At 35.9% G+C, this 18354-nt stretch overlaps 6 protein-coding genes across 12 annotated transcripts in view; 3 read left to right on the top strand and 3 right to left on the bottom strand.

Moving 5' to 3' along the window:
• LOC104718014 (protein FIZZY-RELATED 2) lies at window positions 84-3424 on the top strand. The gene is made up of 8 exons (XM_010435671.2): window positions 84-750; window positions 1216-1338; window positions 1439-1543; window positions 1962-2204; window positions 2295-2489; window positions 2586-2687; window positions 2788-2919; window positions 3016-3424. Exons 1-8 carry the CDS (start codon window positions 256-258, stop codon window positions 3067-3069), a joined length of 1449 nt encoding a protein of 482 aa, XP_010433973.1. The 5' UTR covers window positions 84-255; the 3' UTR covers window positions 3070-3424.
• Window positions 4012-5897, bottom strand: LOC104718013 (protein STAY-GREEN 1, chloroplastic). Its single transcript, XM_010435670.2, has 4 exons — window positions 5416-5897; window positions 5134-5307; window positions 4720-4887; window positions 4012-4629 (listed from the first exon to the last, which is right to left on the bottom strand). The coding sequence occupies exons 1-4, from the start codon at window positions 5554-5556 to the stop codon at window positions 4306-4308; spliced, it is 807 nt and encodes a 268-aa protein (XP_010433972.1). The 5' UTR covers window positions 5557-5897; the 3' UTR covers window positions 4012-4305.
• Window positions 6132-8677, top strand: LOC104718010 (dihydroorotase, mitochondrial). 3 transcript variants are annotated; one of them, XM_010435661.2, is made up of 9 exons: window positions 6132-6353; window positions 6533-6601; window positions 6787-6935; window positions 7134-7315; window positions 7429-7565; window positions 7648-7813; window positions 7894-8010; window positions 8099-8259; window positions 8342-8677. In XM_010435661.2, the coding sequence occupies exons 2-9, from the start codon at window positions 6566-6568 to the stop codon at window positions 8531-8533; spliced, it is 1140 nt and encodes a 379-aa protein (XP_010433963.1). In that variant the 5' UTR covers window positions 6132-6353; window positions 6533-6565; the 3' UTR covers window positions 8534-8677. The 3 variants fall into 3 exon arrangements, with proteins under 3 accessions (XP_010433963.1, XP_010433966.1, XP_010433964.1); XM_010435664.2 differs by lacking the exon at window positions 6533-6601 and having other exon boundaries at window positions 6133-6353; window positions 6819-6935; XM_010435662.2 differs by lacking the exon at window positions 6533-6601 and having other exon boundaries at window positions 6134-6353.
• LOC104718011 (probable serine/threonine-protein kinase At1g54610) lies at window positions 8673-11142 on the bottom strand. The gene is made up of 6 exons (XM_010435665.2): window positions 10509-11142; window positions 10087-10374; window positions 9691-10008; window positions 9387-9614; window positions 9116-9298; window positions 8673-9039 (listed from the first exon to the last, which is right to left on the bottom strand). Exons 1-6 carry the CDS (start codon window positions 10836-10838, stop codon window positions 8698-8700), a joined length of 1689 nt encoding a protein of 562 aa, XP_010433967.1. The 5' UTR covers window positions 10839-11142; the 3' UTR covers window positions 8673-8697.
• LOC104718012 (agamous-like MADS-box protein AGL19) lies at window positions 11235-15164 on the bottom strand. Of its 4 annotated transcripts, none has more exons than XM_010435667.2 (8): window positions 14939-15164; window positions 14577-14789; window positions 12818-12896; window positions 12666-12727; window positions 12466-12565; window positions 11780-11821; window positions 11610-11651; window positions 11235-11510 (listed from the first exon to the last, which is right to left on the bottom strand). In XM_010435667.2, exons 2-8 carry the CDS (start codon window positions 14756-14758, stop codon window positions 11355-11357), a joined length of 663 nt encoding a protein of 220 aa, XP_010433969.1. In that variant the 5' UTR covers window positions 14759-14789; window positions 14939-15164; the 3' UTR covers window positions 11235-11354. The 4 variants fall into 4 exon arrangements, with proteins under 4 accessions (XP_010433969.1, XP_010433970.1, XP_010433971.1 ...); XM_010435668.2 differs by having other exon boundaries at window positions 14577-14792; window positions 14963-15164; XM_010435669.2 differs by having other exon boundaries at window positions 14963-15164.
• LOC104718009 (ubiquitin carboxyl-terminal hydrolase MINDY-1-like) overlaps window positions 17442-18354 on the top strand; it is a 4818-nt gene continuing 3905 nt past the window's right edge. For both annotated transcript variants that reach the window (XR_002033718.1, XM_010435660.2), the window contains exons 1-3: window positions 17442-17802; window positions 18031-18131; window positions 18239-18318. Coding sequence is in view for 1 of the 2 variants with exons in the window: in XM_010435660.2 (XP_010433962.1) it covers window positions 17589-17802; window positions 18031-18131; window positions 18239-18318 (395 nt within the window). In the remaining variant the exon portion in view is untranslated. The remainder of the gene's footprint in view (window positions 17803-18030; window positions 18132-18238; window positions 18319-18354) is intronic.

The raw sequence follows: 18354 nt of genomic DNA, 5'->3' as shown, positions 1-18354 counted from the left end.
GTCGTTTTCTGTTTTTTCCCTGAGATTTCCCGGGAAAGGAAAAAAAAGTTAAAAATAAAAATAAAAATGTCAAATAACCAAAAAGGTAAATTAACATTAAATTAATATATAAAAAAAAAACTACAATAAAAAGGCAAACAAAGAGAGGTTTTGTCTTCAACAACAACACTTCAACCCCTCCCCTTCTTGTAAAAAAAAAAAAAAAAGCCTTTGTTAAATCTGAAGAACAAAAAAATAATAATAATAGTCAAAACGATGATGGATGATGAAGATCCTAGCGCAAGCAATGTGATAACGAATTCTTCATCTTCATCATCATCATCTCGCTTGATGAATCAATCATCGTCTACTCCGGTGGTTTCACTTGAGCGACGGATCAACCGGTTGATCAATGCTAACCAATCTCAATCACCGTCGAGGTCTATATACTCTGACAGATTCATACCCAGTAGATCCGGATCCAATTTCGCGCTTTTCGATCTGTCTCCTTCGCCGAGTAAAGACGGTAAGGAAGACGGAGCTGGCTCTTACGCCACTCTGTTGCGTGCCGCCATGTTTGGTCCTGAGACGCCGGAGAAGAGGGATATTACTGGGTTCTCTTCTTCTAGGAATATTTTTAGGTTTAAGACGGAGACTAAGACTCATCGTTCTTTGAATTTGTTTTCTCCTTTTGGTGTTGATGAACCTCCTGGTGGTGTTTCTCATTCTCCGGTCAAAGCTCCGAGGAAAGTCCCGCGATCGCCTTATAAGGTATGGATTTTGAGTTTTTAATTGTTTTGGGGTTTGTGATTTGTGTGGATTGTGTGGTGTTTTGAGGATTGAATCTGGATCATGTCTCTTGTGTTTTGTTTTTGAGTAATTTGTGGCATTGTTTGGTTCTTGATTGATGGGTTTTTTTTTTTTTTTTTTTTGTTTGTATAATGTCTGCAGAGTTGGGGGTTGGGGAAGCTTAGATTCTTGATCTAGTTGGCTTCTGATCTTTGATTTCAAACAATTTGTGATCTTTATGATGTTTTTGTTCTCTGATGGTCTAGAATTTGAGTTTTTTTTTTGAGGTTCTAGTGTAGAGGGATCTAGATGAAGCCATTATTGAAGAATGCTTGTTGTTTAGTGTTCTTATTTTGGTTTTATATGTGAGGGAGCTTGATCTTTGTCATTGGATCTTTACAGATGATAACAGAGGATTTTTTTTTTTTAATTATTGTGTTTGATTAGGTACTGGATGCACCGGCTTTGCAAGATGATTTTTACTTGAATCTTGTGGATTGGTCTGCTCAAAATGTTCTTGCAGTGGGATTAGGTAACTGCGTTTATTTATGGAATGCTTGTAGCAGCAAGGTGAGATCTTTTTTTTTTTTGTGTCACTTACAATTTTTTTAATAAATCACAGTAGTTTCAAGTGTTTTGATGTTAATTTGTTTCTTGAAATTCTCAACAGGTAACAAAGTTATGTGATCTAGGGGCAGATGATAGTGTTTGCTCAGTTGGTTGGGCGTTACGTGGAACTCATCTGGCTGTTGGAACTAGTACCGGGAAAGTTCAGGTTAGATCTCATTTACTCTTTTTTGTTTTGTCCACTATTTTGGCCTATGCATATGTGTAAGTAACAATGTACGTTACTTTACAACTTTCTGAATCTGGAAGATATAGTATAAATTAACTAGTTACGGTTACAACATGATTAGACCTTATCGTATGGACTGTAGGCCCTTTATCTTTTACTGGGATCCCTGATCATAAATGGTACTATATCATGGGGATTATTAGAAAGACCTTTTTCTTTATAAAGAAGATATATGCTCAAATAAATCTTTATCAAAGGGTTTGTAACCTTAAGTAAAGTTAAATCCTTTGGTGTTAATAAGGAAAGTAACAAAGCACATATAAATTTAAAACCCCGGCGGATAAGATTTATGATTGTTCTTTTTTATGGAATATTCACTTTAGTTATGTTTTGGCAGATATGGGATGCGTCGCGCTGCAAGAGAACAAGAACAATGGAAGGTCATCGTCTAAGAGTTGGCGCTCTGGCATGGGGTTCATCGGTTCTGTCATCTGGTAGCAGAGACAAGAGTATTCTTCAGAGAGACATAAGGTGTCAAGAAGATCATGTCAGTAAACTGGCAGGTCACAAATCTGAGGTATGTGGACTCAAGTGGTCTTATGACAACAGAGAGTTAGCATCTGGTGGAAACGACAATCGGGTATGTACTATTATTTTTCTTGATTTGCGGTTACATTAGTCATCTTATTAACTCCCAACATGGCTAAACTGGTTTAAAATTTGTTTGCAGCTTTTTGTATGGAACCAACATTCAACACAGCCAGTTTTGAAGTATAGTGAACACACTGCAGCGGTAAAAGCCATTGCTTGGTCCCCTCATGTTCATGGGCTTCTTGCTTCTGGTGGTGGTACTGCTGACAGATGCATACGTTTTTGGAATACAACGACAAATACTCATTTAAGTTCCATAGATACTTGTAGTCAGGTAAGTAAATGTTTTCTTAACTATGACATGACTTCACAAAAAACATAACCAACATTTCACATTTAATTAACCTTCTTTGTTCTTGCATATTAACAGGTATGCAATCTGGCTTGGTCTAAGAATGTAAACGAGCTGGTTAGCACGCACGGATACTCCCAAAACCAAATCATTGTCTGGAAATATCCAACTATGTCCAAAGTATGAAATCTCTTTGACCTTTTTCTCTGTTTATTATTACTCTTCATTATTTGTTAAGGATCATATGCTTAACTCTCTGTTTTTTTTTTTGTTTCTTCAGATTGCAACTCTGACCGGTCACACATACCGTGTCCTGTACCTTGCGGTTTCACCCGATGGACAGACGATAGTAACCGGAGCAGGAGATGAAACCTTAAGGTTCTGGAATGTGTTCCCTTCACCCAAATCTCAGGTAGGAAAACAAACTTAATCTACTTGTTTAATTACTGATCCTAACTAATTTAAAGATTCTGAGGAACTGATTTGATGTGTTTTGGCTATGTTTCAGAACACGGATAGTGAAATCGGGTCGTCTTTCTTTGGTAGAACAACAATTCGGTGAAAGTACCTTTCAAACACACACAGACAAAAGTTATAAGTTTCTTCAACAGCTGCCAGCTTTGAGTTGGTCGACTCAACCAACTTTTTCTCACACGGTCACGGAGAGAGGCATTAAATTCTTTTTTTTTTTTACACGGATGCAAGAAGATCTAACCCTTTGATTTAATCACGATCAGGGTTCGTCAAGATGCGCGCAACAATATCTCAAAATTTTCCAAAAAAAGTGTATATCTTTATTCAATTTTTCTTCATATATCAAAATATAGCTTCTTGTATTTATTTATTTTACTTACGAACACAAAAACATTTTATAGTGAGCCATATAATAAATGCAATAATTCGTTACCATTTTCTTATGTTTTACCTGTTCTTCTTCTCTTTCTGTATTTGGTCGTAAATTAGATAGACGAATGGGGTCACATAAAAAAGTCTATCTTTATTTTGGTTACAAAATGGAAAAGGATTTAAAGAAAGAAAGAGAGACCAAATAAAAATCCAAGAAAATGATTTGGAATCATTAGAAGGCAAGAAGTGGCTGATACGCTTCGTAAACCCAAGACGCAAGTCTTTTTGCCATACTCTTTACCTTACGTTTCTCCTTCGTTTCACGTGTTATACCGTCGACTTAGATACTTAAATCCTAATATACGTCTATTACTTTACTACTTTAGTGATGTGATGATTCTCATGAAAGTTCTCATATAATATAGTTTCATTATCTTTTTCTTCTAATATTAGTTTGTTAAACTGGTGATGATTCTCATGAATGGTATATAACACTTTTTATTACTCACAATATCGTTATTTTGACCCTTCACAAATCTTTTACGAGAAAAATAGAAACCTTTCTTTAAATTTATAAGAAAACTAAAAATTATGAATTTGGTGAATATTATTATTAAACAACGATTTATTCCAGTACTATACCAGTCTGTCACCTATATAATACCTAATCTGTGGCAGATTTTACATTTTGATCTTGTGTTGATGAGAGATGATGCTACAATGATGGTCAAGACTCGAGAGTAGTAGACACAACCAACAAAAACATATTTTTTAACTTAATTTTGTACTATTATTTTTACCTACAAACAATTATTATTTTTCCTATACCACATTATCTACACCAAACCAATAAATACTAAATCCACCAAGAGGAATCTTCCATTTCCCTTTTTTACTTTACAAACTACCAGAAACCAAAAAAGAAAAACTTAGTACTTCCATATTAAAGTCACTAGAGTTTCTCCGGATTAGGAGTAGCAATTCCCTCAGCCTGTGCCCCAGAGTACCCATTAACACCTTCGTTACTAAGACTATGAGACCATGGAATCGAGCTAACCGGTGGAAAACAACAACTGCACTCGTCCACGCATTTAGTCTGGGGGAGAATTTCAGTTCTGTGAACATCAGGTGAAGTAGCTTCCCAAAGGGGACCCCAACACTCAACTTTGTTGAACTCATTGACATTAGAATGGAAATAAACCCAAACGGGAGCTTCTTGTAACTCAGGGTAATTGTTCAACAAGTTCCCATCTCCATGCACAAATGCTTTCAACACCTAATACATATATCAAAACAATCACAATAATCAATACTTGTCTACACATGAAACAAAAAAAAAAGCTTCTTTTGAATTTGGCAAACTTACCACTGGTAGTTCTTTGCAAAAGATGTAGTACCGAAACTTAGCAAAGAGATCTAAAAGGAAATGGCCACCGCTTATGTGACAATGAACGTGAAGCGACATTTGCCCTTTAACTTTCTTCCATTCTGCCACTACTTCATCTCTGTATAGCCTATTTGCCCATCCTTGCAACTACACACAGACATTTATATACATCAGCTAGCCTCTCTAGCTTGCTACAACCACAAAATCTCAATTACATTAATCTTTCTGAGGAATAGTGTTAAGGATTTGGGTGACAATAGATACAAACATAGGCTAAAACCATAGTACCAAAATACATATATAAAAAGCCTAACAATAAGATATACGTCAGCCTAGTATTTGCTTGAAATGCTCAATTCCCCAAATCTTTAACTCCTAAAAACAGAGGTATACCTGAGAATTGTTTATGGAGTGGGAAATGGCTAATGTTAATTTAGCTGTAATGTCACTGTGGGTGAGAGTGTAAGTTCTAGGGAGCGTTGATGGATGCTTCTTCTCATCAACCCCTAAAAACAATACTTTCAATTTGGATGATTCGAATATCGCCGGTCCAAACAACCTCGCAACCTACACCAAACATCCAAAAAGAAACCTTAAATCATACTTTAGATTCAAGAATCAATTGTACATAACTTCCCATCAATACAGAATGATTAAAAAGAACAAAATCCTTACGGGAGCAATGGATTGATTCTTCTTCTTGGATCTTCTATTGCCGAAGAAGAGTGAGCTGCTATTGCTACTGTTACTCCGTTTGTCTGAATAAGCTGGTTTCAGCTTCGTTGGTAACAACAGATTCGCTGACAAACTACACATCTCTGCTCTCTTTGAAACCAAATCAAAGCTTCAATTTTTTACAGAAATTAAGACGGAAACAAAACAGCCCTAAATACAGAGAAGCCCCTTGGAACCAAAATCCTCACGCGATTTCTTGCGTGTTCGTATACTGAAACCACAATAAATAAATAAAAACTTGTAACTTTATGAAAGAAATAAAATTTTTTAAAAAACCCAATTTTTGAGTTTTGATTGCTTGAAGTTTTGGTTTTTGAAAAGTTTCCTGGAATTTAGGGTTCTTTCTTTCTTTTGTGATGCGTATTGGGTTGGTTCTTCTTGTGTTTTAAAAGGTGTTGGTTGCTTCACGCTTCACACTTCCGTGCCCAAATCTGAACACTCTTTTGGTATTCTTCTTGACCACCAGAGAGTGCCACGTGTACTCTCATCTTTGCATGAGAATATCCATGTGTCGTCATGGTGGGGCTAACAGGTGCCTCTAACCGTCATTTTGGATAACTTAGCCATCTCGTTTCGACAAAGAGACACTAGCCGCCGAACCTTTCCTTTTACTCAATGTACAAGTAGAGTTAGTTTGTCTGAAGTCCGAACCCATAGCTTTCCGGTTTAGTTCCGGTTCAATTTAATTTCATTCGTTTTCTCGGTTTAAATTAAAATCTGGGTTAAAATTTTCAGAGAACAGAAAGAAAACTACTAAACGCCATCGTTTTAACCCAAAACTGATTCTGACATCGGAGGAGACCGACTCCATTCGTTAACACAGTTGGTAACCTTCTTCTTCTTCGTTCGTCCCCTTGAGGTCATCTTCATATTATCTGGTATGTATGAGTGTTGTCTTTGCATTATTTCGAATACTTGGTGAACTCGGGTCGCATCGATTTAGTGGCTTTTTCTAATAAAGATCGAAACTTTTGTAGACTTTGAGTAGAAATCGAATCAATGGTTGTCTGGTTCACTTGTTGAATGTCTTTTTGTCTTATTTGCCCTTTTTGAACAGGTGAAAAATCTTGCAAAGCCTTGAGATTTTGACATGATAAAGACTTTGGTTTCTCCTTGTAGTGTATATGTACTGTGTCTTCCTCCTCCTCCTCCCCCCTCACTCATTGCTTTTGAGTCTTTGTTTTCTAGTTTTTACCCAATTTTATTCAATCCACGTGACTCAGTTTTTTTAGTTTTATTTTAAATGTAGTAGAAAGCATATAGTTGTCCACACATGCGTCTGTAAAAGTCTTGTGTTATTCCTGTATTTAGGGATTTGGATCTCAGAAACCGAAGTTTGACAGATCTTGTACGAAAGTGAAGCCAAGAGTAGTAAGAATGGAACTCACAATCACTCAACCTGATGATTGGCATCTTCATCTCCGTGACAGTGATCTTCTTCACGCTGTTGTTCCCCACAGGTCATTTAACTTCCTGACAATTTTATAATTGTTGGTGTGTGTCTTTTTGTCACATTACTGTTTTGGTTGTTGTTGCTGTTTAGTATTGGAACAATTGTTGTTTGTTATGTATGAGATCCTCAGTTACAATCTTATATTTTTTTCGTTGATGCTTGTGTTGTACTTGATGGTTTAAGGGTGTCTTGTAAATGTTTGTAGTGCGAGTCATTTTAAGAGAGCGATTGTGATGCCAAATCTGAAGCCGCCTGTTGCAACTACTGCAGCTGCCATTACTTACCGGGAATCTATCATGAAAGCTTTGCCATCTGGGACCAGCTTTGATCCACTTATGACACTTTATTTGACTGACAAGACTCAACCTGATGAGATCAAGCTTGCAAGTAAGTACACCTGTTTCTTTTTTCCATCATGTTGCAAAGTGGTCTGATCCATTTTTCATATTCTACTTGCGACTGTTCAGTTTATGCTCGTGTATATATATGATTGTTTTTAGGGGAAAGTGGTGTGGTTTATGCGGTGAAGTTGTACCCTGCTGGAGCAACAACCAACTCTCAAGATGGTGTCACGGACCTTTTTGGAAAATGCTTACCGGTGCTAGAAGAGATGGTTAAACAAAACATGCCTTTGCTGGTAAGTAAAATCACACAGCACATTATTAGACTTGTATTTTTGTCTTTTATACTACTCTCTTGTATGAGAATGTTTGGATTAGGTTCATGGGGAGGTCACAGATCCGAGTATTGATGTCTTTGACCGCGAGAAAATCTTTATTGAGACAGTTCTGCAGCCTCTAATCCAACGCCTTCCACAGCTGAAAGTAGTTATGGAACATATCACTACCATGGATGCTGTGAATTTTGTTGAATCTTGCAAAGAAGGTTTTGTATATATCTTACTTATCATTTCTTCCTTTGGTTTTGGCTAATCTGCCTAGCTCATAGCCTTTTGTTGATTGTAGGGTCTGTGGGTGCAACAGTCACACCACAGCATCTCCTTCTCAACAGAAATGCCCTTTTCCAAGGTGGATTACAACCTCACAACTACTGTCTTCCCGTTCTCAAAAGAGAGATACACCGTATGTTCTTCACTTTTCATAAGAACATTAAGATTTCATTTCTTTTAGCAGCTTTCTGAAAGGTCATTGCTTTTACTTAATTGTACAGGAGAAGCTATTGTTAAAGCTGTAACTAGTGGAAGCAAGAAATTCTTCCTCGGTACAGATAGTGCTCCACATGAACGGACTAGAAAAGAAACATCATGTGGATGTGCTGGTATTTACAGTGCTCCTGTTGCCTTGTCTTTATATGCCAAGGTCTTCGATGAGGTAAACTTTGTAACTTCAAACAGTTTACTTTCCCGGTTTGGGATTTCCTTAAGTTTATAGCGTTTACTTCTTTTACATTTAGGCGGGTGCGCTTGACAAGTTAGAAGCTTTTACTAGCTTCAATGGACCTGATTTCTATGGCCTCCCGAGAAACTCGTCAAAGATCACACTAAAGAAATCTCCTTGGAAGGTCCCGGATGTTTTCAGCTTCTCCTTTGGAGAGATCGTCCCTATGTTTGCTGGAGAAACCCTTCAGTGGCAACCGTTGAACTAATGTGGTGGTTTGGAGTTGTCAAAAAATTTTCTCCCTAATCGGTGTATCTTTTGGATTGGATTTTCTTGCGGCTGAGTTATGGCTCTGCATTATTTGAGGAATAAAATTAAGATATTGACCAAGAATGTTTATTTTGTGTTTGAATCTTTTTTCTTCATTTTAATCTAAGTGACAGTATAAGTCTCAATCAGAGTGGGTCTGATGCCTACTCCTCCAGATGAAGACGTCCCATTCTCGTAAAGGCTAGGCAGGATTGCTGTTGAGTTAACTCTAAACGGACTCATTGGCAAAGGTATGTGTTCCTCCATATTCGCTGATCCACCTAGATTCTGGTCTTCTTTAGATGGGTCCGTGTAAGAGGCTTGTGCTATAGTTTCATCCTCAGTTATCATGTCCGTAGATGTTTGCATTTGTCTAGTAGAATGATCCGGTAAACTGGAAGTCTCTTCTTCCTCTGAAGACTTTGTAAATGAATTGTCTCTGCTCGTGGAATCTGAGCACTTTCTCTGCATATACATCATCTTTTATTTTGGATTTCTGCCAAAACACTCAAGAAATTTAGAAACCTAAGATTAGAGATACCTGCACCGGTTTTGTGAGAGAAGAATCTGCAAGTATTGGCTGGACAGTTTGTGGTTCGTTTGTTCTTCTAACTTGTGAAGCTTGTTTTCTAGTTTTATCGCGCATTTGAATGTTGATTTCCTTACTGGGAGGGTATTTTGGTAGACAAGATGGATCACAAGGCAATGGCTCAGTTTTAAAGTACTGTTTCACCGTGGAAGAAGTTAATCAGTTGGAGTCATAACAACAACAAACCACAGAGGAAAATGTAATGATCCCAATTCAAACTTACCTTGCTCTTGAGTGCACTAGTTGCAGTGCCTCGAAAATCTGGATCTATTGAGAGCAAAGTCTCTAGAAGCGAAAGAACACAAGTTGGAAAATCTTTGAATGTCTCTGCTATATGTGATCCATATGGAAACATGGGTCTCAATGGAGCTGACAACTGTAGCTTTAGTTTTTTCCAATAATCATCTGAAGGCGATCCACACAACTTGAATATCTTGTGCAGTTGATCTGTCTTGGAATATAGAGAAAATTTTCTGAGACTTAACTTCTATGGTAAGAACAAGACTGATTGGGATGTTCTGGTTTACCTCGTTTTTGCCAGGAAGAATAGGCTTTCCAGCATATAATTCACCTATGACGCAGCCTGTGCTCCACAAGTCGATCCCAACACTGTAATGTGAGGCTCCAAGCAAAAGCTCAGGAGGTCGATACCATAAAGTTGCAACATGAGTCGTCAAGGGAACACTGTTATGAGGATCGAAGAACGTAGCTAATCCAAAATCTGCAATCTTAAGGACTCCATCAGCGTTGATCAGAAGGTTTGAGCTTTTTATGTCTCGGTGGAGTACATGATTAGTGTGACAATGATCAAGCCCTCTTAAGAGCTGCCTCATGTAGCATTTAACCTGACAGAGAAGAAGAGAGTACCTGAGAATTTAACACCAAGTAATGAAGAGAGTTTGAACAGAAGCGATAAAAAGTACCTCAGGTTCTGAGAATTGGTTACCGAGTAATGAAGAGAGTCCTAAGAGGTCATGTTCCATGTACTCAAAGATCAGGTAGAGGATAGAGGAATCGTGGTCTACAAGCATTAACCCTTCCAGTTTGATGACATTGGGATGGTCCAACTTGCGCAGGATTATGATCTCTCTGGCTATACACTTGATGCTTTCTGAGTTGTTGAGATCAAACCGGATTCTCTTTAAAGCTACGGTCTTGTTACGAAGAAGATCTCTAGCTTTGAACACCTTACTGAATGTTCCTCCCCCAATCTGTTGCAAATACAGAATATATGCATCTTTTGTTTATCAAACGGGAATAAACAAAGTAAGGCAGAGAAAAAGAAAGAGAGAGAGAGAGAAAGAGAGAGAGAGAGAGAAAGAGAGAGAGAGAGAGAAAGAGAGACTTGTTCTTGCTTCTCGAAGTTAGATTCACGGCCAGGGATCCAACCGACAAGTGCTTCACTAGCTACGGATATAAGCCAAGATGGCCAACCGGAGGCAGCTAATTCCGATGTACGAGGATGAACATTAACAACAAGAACACTTTCTTCTCTCTTCAGCTCCTTGGGACAAGTATCACTCATCTTCAACAATTCTGAAACCTTTGGGGTTTGATCATGACCATCATCGTCAGCTATTCTTCTTTCTGATGGAAGAGTGTGGAAGCGAGGACGGTTTTCCGGCAACCCTTTTGTTGACGGTTTCTTTTTCCGAGAAGAAACGATGCAACCCATATTGGGCAAAAGCCTTGAATCCCACGGCACTGAAGTTGTTACAGAAGAAGATATAGAGAGAATATAGAAAGTGCAATAAAGAAACGTAAACTAAACAATTAAAAAAAAAGTGAAAGGAAAAAAGGAAGTGTCAGATGTCTGAATAGAACCAAATTCGCCGGAAAGCGACAGTACGCAATCCCACCACTTAGCCGTGGACCCCTCTCGGAAAATGCTATGTCGCTAATTATGTTTATTCTCTTCATATTTTGAGATTACGTAACTAATGGTTAACCTTTTTTGGTTACTTCGGTTTGTTTTTATATGTTATGATGATCATTGTGATATTTTTTTCTTTTTCTAGAATTAGACGAAACAATATCATAATTTTAGAACAAACAAGTTTAGCTTCCTTGATTAAGAACAAATCAATTCACTATGTTTAGAATTTCTTAAATATCACAGATTTTGGACGAAAATATGATACAATGAAAAAAAGTTGATGGTTGTTGATACATCCGTTTTGAAGTTGTGAGATTAGTATTGAGGAGGGGTTTTCTTGGATTGTCTTGTCTCAGGAGGTCCAATGAACAAACCAGTCTCCACTTCCATATTGTCATTGTCATCTATGTTCACTTCTGATGATGATAACGTTGATTGCGATGATGCTACTGTTGCTCCCATTCCAAGCCACTTTATTTTTACAAAATTCACCAAAACTCTTAATCAAGAAGCACGTTTACGTTTTATACTAGTAATATTAGCATTCAAAACTAGAAATTACAATTGTACCTTCTCCTTCAGTTCTTTATTTTCCTTGACGAGTTTCCTCTCCTAAGGTTTTGACAATATACAGATAAGTTTATAGAGAAGATGATTCTTTATGTCATTATAAAGTTACATATGATGCAGTACTCACTAATACTTAGAAGAAAATAAAAGGAGCATGTATTTTGTTTTACCTCTTCCTTCAACTTCTCAATTTGTTCACGAAGTAATTGGTACTGAAATTCAATACACAGAGAGATGTAAGCAAATTTCCTCATGAAATCTATTCTATAGGAATTGTTAAAACCATATATATATCCTACAGTATCACTATCAGTGCATGCATATACATAGTTGAATCGCTGATACTGATCATTTTTATTACAATGTTAACTTGAGGATGATAATATGATTAGTAAGGCCATGCAAACCATGTTGACTTGAGTATGATATCGATGATATCAATTATAAACCCATGCATGAAAAGACACAAGCCGCAATCACATCAGACGTAGATATGCTAGATGGTTAACAGAACAACGTTTTGGCATAATAATTAAAAGAACCGTACCTATGATTTTCTTATAACGTACAAACAAATTGAATTTTGGTTTGACTATATCTTTAACATGTGTAGATCAAAAGAATTGTTGAGTAAGGTCGTTTTTTAACAACACCCAACATATAACCTAAAATAAAACATATCATCAACACTTCATATTCGCAAAATCGCATAATAACGAGAACTACTCCTAATTTCATTTATCATAGGAAATTGAGCTTGCATGTGAATGTATGAATGAAATGGATGATGTTTTCGAAAATTTCATATATGAACATTTAGTGTGATATATCATGCGGACATAATTGTAAACAATACCTTCTTGGCTCTTATCCTGGTCAAGCTTCGCTCCAACTGATTCTCTAACTGTTGCAGCTCCTCGATAGAACATTTATCAATGCCTTCCCCAAGCAATTTTCTGCAAATTTTTTTACAATCAAATTTACCTTACAGTAGCTAGTGTCTATACAATCCATATAAAGTTTCTCATAAGATAGTACTATGAGCTGGTGCCAAACCGTTTAGATATCTCTAGCTGTTCGATCTTTTTTGTCAAGCCCTGTGTTTCGTCTCTCGCTTGCTGTCAAGTAATAGTAGTATGAAACATTTAAAACCACCACACGAAAAAATCTACTAACCAAAATATGAATGAGGATATATATAGTTTTACCTGAGAATTAGCATCTCCCTTATGGTTAATCCCAATTTCTTTTATTCGTCTCTGATATCGTTCTATTGTTTTTGCTATACTGAAACGAATCAAGGAGCCAAGAATCAAATCAAATAAAAGAAAGGAGACCGTGGAGTCAAAAGGTTTTCCACGTCAAATTCCAGCAAGCAAATCAATCAATTATAAATGCTTGTATCAGAATATTTTTGATAAAAAAAAGAATAAACAGTTCTGGTATATTCATATGTAATTATTTACGCAGAGATGCCATCATGCATGACCGTATTATACTATACACATAGAATGTGTAAAAGAGAGACATACAGAATCAAGTAAACATGGTTACTTACATTGTCCCCAAAAGTTAGTATGTTTTTCGAGGATCATATATCCTATATACACAAGACATACTTAGAGACCTTTTCTAATTTCAACACCCCCAAAATTTTCGAACCAAAAGGTTTGTTTCTACACTTCCAAATGCATAAAATAGTAAGTACGGTACTTAAAGTACCATAGCAATATTGAGATTTATGATACAACATAATGCCCCAATATTATATACATCGTTATGCACATATACAGAGACAGGCAGATGTATATAGAGATGCACATGTCCTCCAATCGACATAGATATTAATAAGCTTTATTCTTTAAAATACATTAAACAGTGGGTTAACACAACTGGATTCTGTGTCTAATCCTTCTACTCTAATGTTTTAGTTAGCATAAATTTATACCGAAACAAATCAGCATAATAACCCCAAAAAATATAAATAAATAAGAAACCATAAAAAGAATGAATATACAATTCTGATCTACACACATGCGCTGACTCCATCACTGCTATTTGTGGGTAAAAAGTGAACCAAAATATCTCTTTGTTGCCACATTTTTACAGATCTATACTTACACCGATAATGCATATACACACTTATACGAAATAGAAGCATGTACCAGAACAGAATTATGTACTCACCACATGACTGTTCACACATAAATGAGTAATTTATCCATATATTTCCAACATGTATTTAAAAGTATTCAATAATGTGTCATATATCTATACGTATTCTATTAACTATATTGAACCATGGTAAAATCTAGTCAATCTCACGCAAACAGCCAAACACACACACACGGTCTAAATAAGGGAATTTAGCGTTAGTTCCAAGTATTGCTAATTTCCTAATTCATGAAGATATGCTGAATCGTTGATATATAAATAGGCCTTATTTGACTACGTAACGACACTATACTTTAAAAAGACTTGATATTGCTAATTTGCTATACATACAAAAGCAACTATATTACATAGCTAGCATTGAAGTCTAAGTGGATAAGTAACAATTATCTGTAAACTAAAAGCTGCTTCCATATCAAAAAGATCTCTCTTGATAAAGAAAGTCAAACAGATCAACTCATCTACAGCGAGAAGTGGATGGGCTCACAACAAGTACATACAAATTTATACACAAATCATAGGTTGTAGTGCCATAAAAATCTGGTGACTACATCTTGAAAAAAAAGATCATTAGTTTCAATCCTATTAAAAAAAAATACCTCATTTTCTTTCTCCAATCTACTTTACAGAAAAAAAAATCACCATTATCTATATTAATAGATCTTGATAATCAATCATATAACCAAATGCAATCCATCGAATCTATTATATAATTATGGAGTAAATGAGACCGGATTAGCCTCTCAGTCGAATCTGATAGCAAGGAGACTAATTAAAAACAAAAAGGAGACATACCTAGAGCTAGAGAACTCATAGAGTTTGGATCTTGGAGAGAAGATGACCAAAGCAACTTCAGCATCACAAAGGACCGACAATTCGAAGGCTTTCTTCAGAAGTCCATTTCTTCTCTTGGAAAACGTCACTTGCCTGCTCGTTGCGTTCTCTATCCTCTTCATCTCCGTTTTGCCCCTCACCATCCTTTACCTCTAATTTATTCCTTATCCAAATCTTCTGTTCAAAATCACACAAGAAAAGTTTATGTAACTGAAAAGAAAAAAAAAAGAATAGCGACCAAGAACATCAACAAGAATCTTTAATTTAACCATTTTAAGAAAGAACATAAAAGATCTATAAATAGAATATGGATCAACCAAAACCTGACGACGGATTTTGAGATTTACCCTCTTTGGATTGATGTGTTCTCTTTGTGTATATATGAGAGTGGAGAGAGAGAGAGAGAGAAAATAGCAAGTTTTTTGGGAAGAGGGTATGTGATTACAGATTCTTGGAAAGCCCTAGATTTATGATGGAGGAGGAGGAGAGAAAAACAAAAAAAATAATAAATAAAGAGAAAAAAAAGTGTTTTTTTCTTTATGATTGATATATTTGACAATTTGCCATTTTCTCTTACGCCTATAACCCTAGCTAGCTAGCATAGCAGTACATCGCCTTTATTTTTAGAAATAACATTACGCAATTTCTTTCTTCTTTTGGTAAAAAACTCAAAATGCAAACTGAAGGGCCAATGTGTATATAATAATAGTAATATAACATGTACAATAATTGTGGTCGGGGTAAGAATAATTTTTTCTAGTGAACTGACAATGAACAATAATCATTACTGTTTGGTAAATAACTACTCAGGTAAAAATGGAGATATTTATGGATTGGTGTGTAAATTGCATATTTACCTCTTAAAACGTAATTAAGAGTGTGGGGGAAACCGAAGGCGAAGTTGAAGGTAATGGGGGAGATCTTGGCACGTGTCCAGATTAACCGACAACCTATAGATCCGGTGTCCGTCAAAGTATAGGTTTAACTTTAAACTATTGCGCACCTGAGGACAGCCATCATCATTGTTCCCTTTGCCAGCTTCTCTCGGACAAATAAGTGCTTACGCACGCACACCGTCTGATCTTCTCTTCTCTCCAACCGCACACCGTCCGATCTCGAAACCCATATTCTCTAGTATAAAAAGACTTCGACACAAATGGGGTTTTTAAGCATTTATTGTATAGTTGTGTAAAATAACGTACGTACTTTTTCGTGACTATATTAATCTTCCTTTGTATTTACCAAGTAAGTAGTCTTTTTTTTTTTTTTTGGTCAAACCAAGTAAGTAGTCTACATACATAAAGTATGATAGTGCTAAGACTCTCACAACTGATCGTCATATATGGCCCCTAATAAGATTGAAACAAACTTTTGTTTTAACAAATAATTTTAATTCCAAAGATGAATCAGAAACTTTATGCAAAAGAAAATGAAAAAGCACAGAGCTTTAATCGTTGTGATATAAAGTAAATAAATAAAAAACAAACCCGTAGGGACGTCCGTACAATCGACGTTAATTATAACAACGACCATAAGGCCAATTAGATAGTAACACATGTACATGGTTTCACGTGGTAGCTAGCTATAGCTTCGACTCTTGTTTGATGCGCTTCGTAACACCACTTCATTGCTTTTTCACTTTATTCGTTTCCCGTTTTTTTTTTTTTTTATATTTTTATAAACCTAAGCAATTAGCATTAGCAAGTGGTTATCCACTATTGGATGCTTTTTTACAATAATAAATACTTAAGATAACATTTGTTTATTCTTCCATATCTTGGAACAGGTGTCGCACGCTAGGAGGACCACATCCCTTTCACCAACATGTGCGTAACAAAATGCTTGCTTCTTAAAAATGCATTTCCTATTTTCCATATGAAAACAGTATAAAAAACTATGCGAGAGTGAGAGAATCAATGTAATGATTTATAATGACAAGTGTGGTTAGCTAAAAGTAGTATAGTTACATCCGATTTTCCCAACTTCCTTAATCTATCAATTAGGTCTTCAAATATTTCTACTTATTATTTTTACTAAGCTGGTTCAACGATCTTTCGTGGTCTAATATATACTCCTTCTGTCTCACAAAAATTGATGTTATGTTATTTATTTTTGTCCCACAAATATTAATGTTTTACTACTTTTAGTTAATTAATATTAAATTTTTGTAAACTTTAAGAAGTGATCATTAATAAAATTCAATAATCATTGGTTTATAAATATATAATACATTTTAATAAGAAAACTTTATTATATTTAAAATTAATAATCATTATTTTTTAATTTGTGTGAAATCCCTCAAACATCAATATTTGAGGGACAGAGAGAGTATGATCTTAGCGTAACGTAAGAGCTAATTTATTATTATGGTTGAGATTATATATATATATATATTACTCGAAAAGTTATAAAGGGATTTATCGTGGTTAATTAATCTCATAAAATTTATAAACTCTATTATGTAATTACTGGAGCTCCTCAAATATTGATTGATCTCTAAAAATCCATCGTTAGCATTTTTTATCAGGCCACTATCAGTTCAAATATTCGCCTACGTGTGTAGTTCATTAAGTAGTGAAAAAAATTGTATGTGTAGTTCATTAAGTAGTGAAAAAAATTGAATTTATACGCGTCATCTTTATGGAGCCAAGAGATACGTACGGGTAATCTTTTAAAACCGTCACAAAACTCCGGTTTAGAAAAACCATACTAATTACGGTTTGATTTAGTTCCGGTTTGGTTTACTTCAAGATCAATTTTTTTGCTTTTCCTCGTCGCCCACCCAATACATATGCTCTTTTATATATTAAATAAGCCAAAGTCAGACTCCCAAATGCTCACTTTCTTGCTTTCCTTCTTTGGAGAAAAAATTGTTTCTTCTTCGATTTTGACTAGACGATTAAAAATCTCAAAGACGCACTTCTCGAATTCGAGGTGATCATCGTCGTCGTGAACCTTTCTCCGTCTTCTTCAATGGCGATCTATCATTCTCCTCCTGCTTCTCCGAAATCGGATCCTCCTCCTCCCGCGGAAGAGATGAAGAAGACGAATCAGGAATCGCAACTGAAGAAGAAGAACGAAACTCCGAGGCAAGTCTTTTACAAGACGAAGGAGATTGTGTATCGTGGACGATCGAAGCGTATCATTCTCCAAGACAAGAACGGACCATGTCCTCTCATTTCCATTTGTACGTTCATATATCTTCTCTCGATTTAATCTCTCGCTAGGGTTTTTGAATCTTTGATTAGGAGAACGGAATTGGAGAATGTAGGTTTTTGATTAGGGGTGAAATTGATGTTTTAGTAGTCGTTTCTTGGATTAGATCCGTGAGTTTTTTTTTTGTGTTCATCGTCGTTGTTCTTCTGTTTACAAGTTCTTGTTTGTGACTGTTATTAAGAATTGTTTTGTTTTACAGGTAATGTTCTTATCTTGAGAGAAGAAATGAATCTAGGTCTTGGCATTGTTGATGTATCTCAAGATGATTTGCTGAATCATGTGGCCGACGTACTCTGTGAAGTAATAATCCTTGACTTTTTTCTTCACTTCTTTCCTGTTTATGTTTCATTAGCCTCAGAACAGTGTTGAATGAGAGGATTAACTTCTAGTTTTGTTTCTCATGGCAGAGAAATGATTATGAGTGTATTGATGTTGAGCTCCTCAGACGCCTTGCTGATGGAATAAATGTCGATATTAATTTCGAGAGGTTAATCCTTTTTTTTTTTTTTTTTTTTTTTTTTTT

Source organism: Camelina sativa, chromosome 10 (assembly GCF_000633955.1).
Source record: "Camelina sativa cultivar DH55 chromosome 10, Cs, whole genome shotgun sequence".
Classification (NCBI taxonomy): domain Eukaryota; kingdom Viridiplantae; phylum Streptophyta; class Magnoliopsida; order Brassicales; family Brassicaceae; genus Camelina; species Camelina sativa.
The sequence above is the reverse complement of the archived record's forward strand: the minus strand, read 5'-3'. Positions and strand labels throughout refer to the sequence as shown.

Coding starts and splice junctions, on each gene's coding strand:
- LOC104718014 (XM_010435671.2), top strand. CDS start 256: ATGATGGATGATGAAGATCCTAGCGCAAGCAATGTGATAACGAATTCT. Junction 751..1,215: donor TCCCGCGATCGCCTTATAAG/GTATGGATTTTG, acceptor GTGTTTGATTAG/GTACTGGATGCACCGGCTTT. Junction 2,920..3,015: donor TCCCTTCACCCAAATCTCAG/GTAGGAAAACAA, acceptor GCTATGTTTCAG/AACACGGATAGTGAAATCGG.
- LOC104718013 (XM_010435670.2), bottom strand. CDS start 5,556: ATGTGTAGTTTGTCAGCGAATCTGTTGTTACCAACGAAGCTGAAACCA. Junction 4,888..5,133: donor ACTCCATAAACAATTCTCAG/GTATACCTCTGT, acceptor GTCTGTGTGTAG/TTGCAAGGATGGGCAAATAG. Junction 4,630..4,719: donor TTTGCAAAGAACTACCAGTG/GTAAGTTTGCCA, acceptor TATATGTATTAG/GTGTTGAAAGCATTTGTGCA.
- LOC104718010 (XM_010435661.2), top strand. CDS start 6,566: ATGATAAAGACTTTGGTTTCTCCTTGTAGTGTATAT. Junction 7,814..7,893: donor TGTTGAATCTTGCAAAGAAG/GTTTTGTATATA, acceptor TGTTGATTGTAG/GGTCTGTGGGTGCAACAGTC. Junction 8,011..8,098: donor TCTCAAAAGAGAGATACACC/GTATGTTCTTCA, acceptor TTAATTGTACAG/GAGAAGCTATTGTTAAAGCT.
- LOC104718011 (XM_010435665.2), bottom strand. CDS start 10,838: ATGGGTTGCATCGTTTCTTCTCGGAAAAAGAAACCGTCAACAAAAGGG. Junction 9,299..9,386: donor CTAGTGCACTCAAGAGCAAG/GTAAGTTTGAAT, acceptor ACGGTGAAACAG/TACTTTAAAACTGAGCCATT. Junction 9,040..9,115: donor CTCTCACAAAACCGGTGCAG/GTATCTCTAATC, acceptor ATGTATATGCAG/AGAAAGTGCTCAGATTCCAC.
- LOC104718012 (XM_010435667.2), bottom strand. CDS start 14,758: ATGGTGAGGGGCAAAACGGAGATGAAGAGGATAGAGAACGCAACGAGC. Junction 11,822..12,465: donor CCAGGATAAGAGCCAAGAAG/GTATTGTTTACA, acceptor ATTGAATTTCAG/TACCAATTACTTCGTGAACA. Junction 11,652..11,779: donor TTGAGAAGTTGAAGGAAGAG/GTAAAACAAAAT, acceptor TCAAAACCTTAG/GAGAGGAAACTCGTCAAGGA.